This window comes from Humulus lupulus, chromosome 9 (genome assembly GCF_963169125.1).
Source record: "Humulus lupulus chromosome 9, drHumLupu1.1, whole genome shotgun sequence".
Classification (NCBI taxonomy): Eukaryota; Viridiplantae; Streptophyta; class Magnoliopsida; order Rosales; family Cannabaceae; genus Humulus; species Humulus lupulus.
Window position 1 is genome coordinate 141,835,949 of NC_084801.1, and position 8,794 is coordinate 141,844,742.

General features: G+C 33.8%; 1 protein-coding gene across 1 annotated transcript; it reads right to left on the reverse strand.

Moving 5' to 3' along the window:
- Nucleotides 1-3,986: 3,986 nt before the first annotated feature.
- On the reverse strand, nt 3,987-5,931 carry LOC133800110 (uncharacterized). Its single transcript, XM_062238082.1, has 3 exons — nt 5,099-5,931; nt 4,641-4,920; nt 3,987-4,535 (listed from the first exon to the last, which is right to left on the reverse strand). Exons 1-3 carry the CDS (start codon nt 5,929-5,931, stop codon nt 3,987-3,989), a joined length of 1,662 nt encoding a protein of 553 aa, XP_062094066.1.
- Nucleotides 5,932-8,794: the final 2,863 nt, after the last annotated feature.

Genomic DNA, 8,794 nt, shown 5'->3' on the forward strand with positions numbered 1-8,794 from the left:
CCAACTCAAGCTCGTATCTCGAGCTTGATGTAGTCTCAGCTCGTGGTATACATACTTCTGACCTGACTCCTTAGTAATCTCACTAAGCCTTTGGTTACCTCGAGCTAAAGAGGTAGAACTTTGTTTCAGCAGCTCCGGGTAGGTGTCTTCCACGTGGCTGATATAATTATACCCTATCGCAGCTCGCTAATAGCCCGTGGATATTTAGGGCGTACATAAACTACTACAAAATTGGGCTTTCCCGACACCCAACCACGACAGTCAACACTGTTGACTGTTGTAATTGCTCGGCGTGACTCTATGCCGATAGTTAAAAACTGTAGGCCTAGAAATCAATGCCGACAGTTAATAACTGTCACCATTGCTTTTGACTGTCGCTATTGACCCAAACACCAACAGTTAATTTGAGACCAATACCGACAGCTAAAAATTATCGCCATTGACCCCAACGCCGACAGTTAATTTGAGTTCAATGCCGACAGTTAAAAATTGTCTTCGTTGACCCCACCGCGACAGTTAATAAAAGCCCAATACCGACAGGTATAAACTGTCGCCAAAATTCAAATAAAAAAATATTTAAAAATATAATTAATGAATAATATAATTATAAAAATAAACTAAATTATGTAAATATATTTATAAAAATGATGTATTAATTACAAATATTTATAAAATATTTTACTTTATTAATTGGATAAAATTTATAATAATTTTTAAAAACTCTACAAGTTTATTAGTTGTAATTTTTTATTATTATATTCTATTTTCAAATTTAGTTAATTATATTTGAAATAATTAGTAAAAAAGTACATTAAAAATGCTTTATATGTGAACAGTAGATGCTTTTCTTTTTAAAATAATTATATATGCTAACATTACATTATTATATTGTAATGCCATATAATTTTCTTCTTCTTTTGATTATCAAACTTTTAAATAATTTTTAATATCAGATAGTAATAAATTTTTTATTAAATATATTTTACATAAAAATTAGTTAGAAAAAAGTTTTTCATATATATAGAAAAATATATCAAAAATATTTATTTAGATAATAAAATAAAAAAATCAACATTATTTGGAATAATTAGAAAAAAGGATTTTAAAGCAATATCATTTTTTCAAAAAAAACAAATTTTTTTTTTTCGGACGTCTCACTACAACAAAATTCACTTTTAACAACACATAAACATAAGTTTATTGGAAAATTATTATAATATACATGAAAAATACAGTAAAGTAAATGTACTTAAAATTAAATCGCGACAAAGGGAAAATAAAGAGCACCAAGTGAAATATAAGTGTTATTTTTTTAATCAATTTGTTTTGTCTTGGTCTCTCTCTCATCATCTGTTTTCATTTTCTTTCTCCCGCTGCCCCTTTTCTTTTCCTCAAAACCTAGCTAAAAAACTTAGTAAAGAGTTCACCTTTGTTTCTCTCTTTCTCCCTCACTGCAAATCTTGCTCTCCCTCTCCATCTCTCTTTGTTTTTCTTTGCTGCTGGCCACAACCAAGAACAAGGGTCTACTTGTCATGGGGTCTTCTCTCCATGTGTCTCTAAGAGTCTCATGTGTATGTTTTTAAGTTTTCAGTTGTATATAAATATATATATTTGTTCATTGTTTATAGTATATTCAAATATATTATACTATGGTGGAGAAGGAAGGAAGAAAAGATGGACTAATTTTTTTTTTTGATGAAAAGAAAGAATATATTGCACCAAAACAAACTCAATACAACCAGTTCAAGAACCTACCCAAAGGAAAAGCAGATTACAAACAACTAACAACTTCAGCAAGGATACAATTCTTACTTTGGATTCTTTTACTCAGCCTACCACTTATTCTAACTTTCAGGGCCTGCTTAATCAACCTCACTATGTACAAAGGAGAATAGGAACAGAAAGAAAAAATGCAAGAGTTTCTATTAAACCAAATTCCATACACAGTAGCTGCCAAAGAAGCAACTGAAATGCTGTGCATAACATTCTTCAGTTTCCCTTTTAACCAAGCCTTCCAGTCATTAAACTGAATTGGCCACATACCAATACCCAACCAGCTTGCCAAACTTGCTGTGAAAAACAGCAATTAAAAAACAGATGCTGATGAGAGAAGAGTCTGAAATTTTGCATCTCAGCAAGTTATCTCTAGTCAGGAGGTGACCCAGAACTGATTGCCAAAGGATAAAGCGGTCTTTAGGGACTGAAAGGCAACACCACACAGCCTTAGAAAAATCAACAGTATCCCTCTGAAGCATGCTACTGAGCAGAGCATTCAGACGAAGCTTACCATTCACAGCCGAAGAAACCAAGACAGATTCAGGGAAAGTCTCCCTCAGGTAGCAAATTTTACGCCAGTACCAACTCACATCTGGTTTAAGATGATAAGACCAGAGCGATTGACCCTTAAGATAAATCCCGTCAATCCATTTCACCCATAAAATATCTTGTTTAGTTGACAAAGCCCAAATGAAATTAGCCATAAGAATTTTATTCCAAACTGAACCTTCCTTAAAACCCAGACCTCCAAGAGCTTTAGGGAGACAAACTTGAGCCCATGATGTACAATGGAACTTGCTGCGGTTATTAGAAGAACCCCAAAGAAAATTTCAACACAATCTGTCAATATCATGAATAACACTAAAGGGGAGCATAAAAATATGCATCCAATAGTTACGTATACTAAGTAGAACTGAATAAATCAACTGAGTTCTCCCCACAAAAGAAAGATGCCTACTCGCCCACATATGAAGCCTAGCCTGAATTTTCTTAATAATCTCCCCACAATCAGCAGCTTGCCATTTCGTAGGCCTCAAAGAGATCCCCAGATAATTCAGAGGGAAAGCTCCCTCACCAAGGGCAACATAATTAAGGATATTCTGCTTCACCTCATCAGATACACCCCCAAAGAAAACCTGGGACTTATTCAGGTTTGCAGCAAGCCCTGAGCTGCTACAGAAACTCAGAAACCCCTCAAAAATAAGCTGAACTAATCTAAAATTGCCTTTACAGAACAGAATCAGGTCATCCGCAAAGCAAAGGTGCACTAATTGTAAGTGTTTACACATAGGGTGATATCTAAACTCTCTATGATTAGCAAATTTCTTAAGGAGTCTAGTGAGATACTCCATAACTAGCACAAACATCAGAGGAGAGATTGGATCTTCTTGTCTTAAACCTTTTCTCCCCTCAAAACTACCCTGTAATCTCCCATTCAATAACAGCGTATAAGAGGAACCTGTCAAACAAGATATTATCCACTGAATAAATTTTCTAGGAAAGCAAAAAGCAGTCATAATATCTTCCAAAAAACCCCAATCAATAGAGTCATACGCCTTACTTAGATCAATCTTTATCAGGCATCGGGGAGAAATTTTCTTCCTAGAATAGCCATGAAGCAAATCTTGAAGAATCAAAATATTATGTGCTAGTTGTGTATTTTTTATAAAGGCTCCTTGGTTTTGGTGAATAATTCTAGGAAGAATCTTAGCCAAACGAAAACACATCATCTTTGAAATGCATTTATAAAGAATATTACAGCATGCAATAGGTCTAGAATCAGATGCCACTGTCGGGGACTCTACCTTAGGAATGAGAGTTAAAATTGTTCCATTTAAATCAGAAGGAATCTCACCATTCTCGAAAAAAGACAAAATCGCATCTGATATTTCAGCACCTATGTCCTTCCAAAGCGCTTTAAAAAAGCCCGAACCAAAGCCATCGTGACCAGGACTTTTGATTGAGGGAATACTAAATAAGGCTCTCTTAACATCTTGCTGAGTAAAAGGTTGTATTAGACCAAGCTGTTGTTCCAGAGTTAAGGTATTTCCCTGATTAAAACAGTTCGGATCCATCCTGCAAATAGCTGAACTTTTCTTACCCAAAAAGCCTTTAAAATGATTATAAAAATGGGCAATTACCTCAGGATAATTCTCCACAACATGACCCTCTTCATTTATATAGCTAGAAATATGGTTCCTCATCCTCCTCTATTTAAGAGATGCATGAAAGTAAGCTGTATTCTCATCTCCAAATCTCAGCCAATTAATTTTGCTTTTTTGACGAAGGAAGCTCTCATACATTCTAGATTTGTTAGCAAAATCAGTAGTTGCCTCATTCTCTTCCTGCTGCAACATAGTCGAAGAAGGAGATTGTTGCAACATGAACTGAGCTCTTTCATATCTCTGTTTAGCTGCAATATACTTCTGGACTACATCACCAACCTGATGTTTATTGAAGAGACTCAAAACAAGTTTAAGTCTCTTTAGCTTCTGCAGAACTCGTTGTAACCCAAAACCCCCAGCTGGTTTAGACCAGCTATCTAGAACAATATTCCGAAACTCTTCATGATTGACCCAACAATTGTAAAATCTAAATGGCCTTATCCCTGACTCCTTAAATTGAATCGTCTTGATAATACAGTAACAATGATCAGAAATAGTGTCCCAATAGATACGAGCTTCTGACGCTGGGAACATATCAGACCACTTCTCATTGATAAAAATCCTATCCAACTTCGAATAAATTCTAGAATCAGCCTGCTATTTGTTAGACCAGGTATAAAAAGAACCAATAGAACGCAATTCCGACAGTAAAGAGATAACCCTCCAATGGCAACTGTCTTCCACTTCCAGAGCAGTAACCGCTCGACCCCCTATACGATCGTCAAAATTAAAAATAGCATTAAAGTCCCCAACAACCAACCACGGTTCAACTGAAGCCTGAGGAAAAGTAAGATGAGACCACAGCTCCTTTCTCTCCTCCAACAAATTTCTACCATAAACAAAGGACAAATAAGCCTTCAGAACAGTTCTTTTAATCCTCACTTCACAATGAAAAAGCTGGTCCATTTCCTGAATTACATTAACTTGAACTATGTCATCCCTCCAAACTAAAAGAATCCTCCCTTCAACCAACTCACTGCTATACCAATGCTAGCCCAAGAACACACTCTTCATCATTTCCTCTATTTTATTGTTTTTCAACTTGGTTTCAAGAAATCCACCTAAGCCAATTTTATTCGCAGTACAAAACTCTAAAAGGGAGCTTTGTTTACCCCTATTATTTAGACCCCTAATATTCCAACAGAGTATGTTACAACCCTCCATTAGATATCTGAAGATCTTGTAAATTCCTCTTTGGATCCACTTCCTTGTTCTCTAACAAAATACTAAATTTATTAGCCCTCACTGTCAAGTTCTCAGCAGATTTTTTCTTGACACCTCCCACTCTCTTTGGGGTAGACCAAGACTTATCCTGCCCTTTAGAAGAGCTACTGGTATCTTGAGCTAATATTGTTCTAGACTTCGACTCTCTGGATACAACCAACTGATCACCCTTGGCATTCTGTTGAACCTCCTTCTCTACTAGATGAGGGTTCTTTGATCGAGTCTCAAGAGATGGCTCAATCAATACAGTAGAACCACCATGATCCTCTTTAACAGAATTAGGGGCTTTTTGCTTTGGCTTCCAATGTATCTCCTGAGAAAGTTTACAAGCAGAAGCAACATGGCCCAAATTCTTACAACAAGAACAACGAGTTGGTAACCATTCAAATTCTATTGCCTGTTCCATCAATTGACCCCTCTCATTTATAAAGTTTATACAATGAGGAATATGATCAGAAATTTCAACATCCACAAGAACTCTAGCAAATTTCACCATTGATTTATCCTTTGTTACCTTATCCATCATCATAGGCTTACCTATAGTGCTAACAAGAGCACTCAGAGTTTTAAGACCCCAATACTGGAGACCCAAATCTGGTAGACGAACCCAGACTAGAACTGATTTCACCTTCCTCAGTTTATTCAATTCGATCGACCAAGGCCTCAACAAAACAGGTTTTCTGTCAAAGTGTACCACACCAGCTTCCAACACCATGTCCCTAGTAGCTTCATCCCGAAACTTGACAAGAGTAAAACTCCCATTCATACGAGCTATTCTCTCAATACCCAATTTACCCCCACATGCGATTTATGAAACCTTCAAACACAGATAAGGGAGGATTTGCACCCAAAACAACACAAACCAGAGCATATTGCCAAAACGAGGCTTCCACGTCTATCTCTGCCTTATCAACTTGAGCAATCAATTGACCATCATGAAGCAATGGTTCCTCATACGTGAGTCGAACACCACCCTGAGCTGCAAAGGAATCTTGAAATTTCGACCATTTATCTTTAGTCAATTCCTGAAAATCTTGTTCCTCAGCTTCCTTCACCCAGGACCTAAGACCAGAACTAATTCCAGATTCGGGCGGAACACTTTTAATCAGAGAAATCTCCTCCCCAACCTCCTGAAACACGTCCACTGTATCTGCAAATATCTCCTCCAGGGGTTCCCCACTAACCTCATGTTCAACCTCCACTCTTTCCAGATTATCCTTGCTAGCACTATTCACGATCAGAGATGACTTAGATCCAGGCTTCTGAATGATTTTCTTACGCCTCGCCATCGGGAGCAAGAAACCAGTCGCACGCCTCTAATAGTGAATTCCAATATGGAACAACATATTGGAATTTTTATGAGTATATATAAGCAACTTTTTCTTGTTTGCTTTTAATTAATGATCTAAAACTTAGAAACTCATATAAATTAGTGGAGTGAATCAGAGATAGAGAAAGAAAAAGATATAAATTGGTTTTCTTTCTTCTTTTGTTTTTTATTTTTTGTCGGACTTTCTTCTATTATTTGATTGTTAGAGAGATTGATTGGGTTAATTTCACTATTAAATCTCAATATCTTTGCTTTTTTTTTTTTTTTCTATATTAGTTTTATTTGATAAAATAAATATGTGTTTTTAAACAACTGAAAAAGTGTCTTTCTTTTTCTTATTATTCCTTGTTTCAGTGTTGGAATAGTGATTGAAATATAGGAGCTCATTTGCTTCAAGAATCAGAAAAGTGTAGGTATGGTATTTGGAAAGTTGAAGTCTTTTTTTTCACCCCACTAAAAATCATAAGTTCTCTTCATTGATCTGAGATAAAACACTATAAAGATCAATAAATGATTAAAGTTTTCTAATTTACAAATGTTCATACATATTTGTGATGCTCAGTTTGAATTTATTCACTATATTTTCTCAGTTAGCTTATTTTGGCAATGAAATTAAGCAATAAACACAAAGTTTTTTTAATTGACCCTATGTTTTATTTATTTACTCATATATATGAAATTGGCGGTGGAGTAGGAACTTCTACGAATGGCATATTTAGATTATTCTATTTCAAAGTGGTTCTCCACTTGCAATTCATGTTATTATAACTTTTGTTTTTTATGGATATTATTATAGCTTTTAATCATGCATAAAGTTATTTGATGTTTATTTATAGATTTTTGAAATAATGATAGGCCTAACTAAGAGAAATAATGCTAGCTATGACTAACACTATAATAAGCTATAGTGAAACAAATTATATTAATCACTAAGATCTACATCATAAGATTTGTTCAAAATCTCATCACTTTGTATTTAAAATAATTTTACTTATTCTTTCAAAATAAGATTTACTGACATAACATAATATAACTTGATAATTAATGGTGCAAATTTTGTGTTGTTCCATATGTCTAGTAATAGTGGAAAAGTAGATCTTAATAATAATGAGAATTTTATATTCTTATGTGATTTACTTTAAATGAGGAACAAGAAAAGTTTGTAGTGTTTTCATGGTTGTATATAGCTGTCACATATATCTGTATTATTCTTTTGAGTGTAATATAATATATATAGTAGTGTATTGATCATGTAACATAAAGGTTTAAGATATATATATATATATATAAGTTATATTTACTATGACTATTCACCTTCTTACTTCTGAGTTTGGTTGCTCTAATTTTTGTTTTCTTTTTATCTTCTATAATTTAGGTTACAAAGACTATAAAGTTAGGTTTATAGTTCATTGTTAAAAAGGATTATTTGATGCTCAAACCACCTTGAATTTTTGAACGATCAACCACTTTCCAGGATGTAATGTTGCAGACGAAAGAAATCAAAGAAAGCCACTCAAAAGTAAGGTGAAGTAATGCTTATTTTGAATATTATGAAGAAAAAAAAATTGTTTTTATTTTTAGTTCACACAAATGAATCAATATAGAAGCAGGGGAGAGCATTATATTGAGGTTTATAATTCTTTTCTTTTGCCATGTGTAATTTGGTCTTTCTATTTTAAGATATGTTATTTCTCTGTTCTGTTTTTTATTTTAAGTGGATAAAACTTTTGTGTATCTGATTTTTGGAAAGATGATTGTTAAACTTACTATTATTGTTTATGCAATCTAGGTGTTTGAAAGACTCTCAACAGAAAAATCCGCAATGGACTTGCCTTATTTATTATGCGAGTGATAGATTATTTGATATTTGTAATATTTATATATTTTCACTTATATAAATTCTATGTATATGTGCTCTGTGGTTTTATTTTTTTATACTTTAAATCCTATAATTGGCATTTTTATAGAAATATCTTTTTTCTTAAAAGATAAATTGGTTGATTTAATTGTTTCTTTTTATTATAATTTTCGGAAATATTTGTTTTCCTTTATTATATTTTTCGGATTTGTTTGGAAATATTTGGTTTCCTTTATTCCAATTTTCGGAAACCCTCTTTCCTTTTGTGTGATTTTTGGTCAATAATATGCTTCCTTATTTAGCATATATTGTCTCATTTTGTTTATAAAGGAAACAAAGTTTATTGCAAATATTCGGTACTTACCCAAAGTTATTTTTGGATTATTTGCTGATATATTTTCGTGCAGCTCAAGGATTGCAATCAGGAAACTGGGTCTTAAT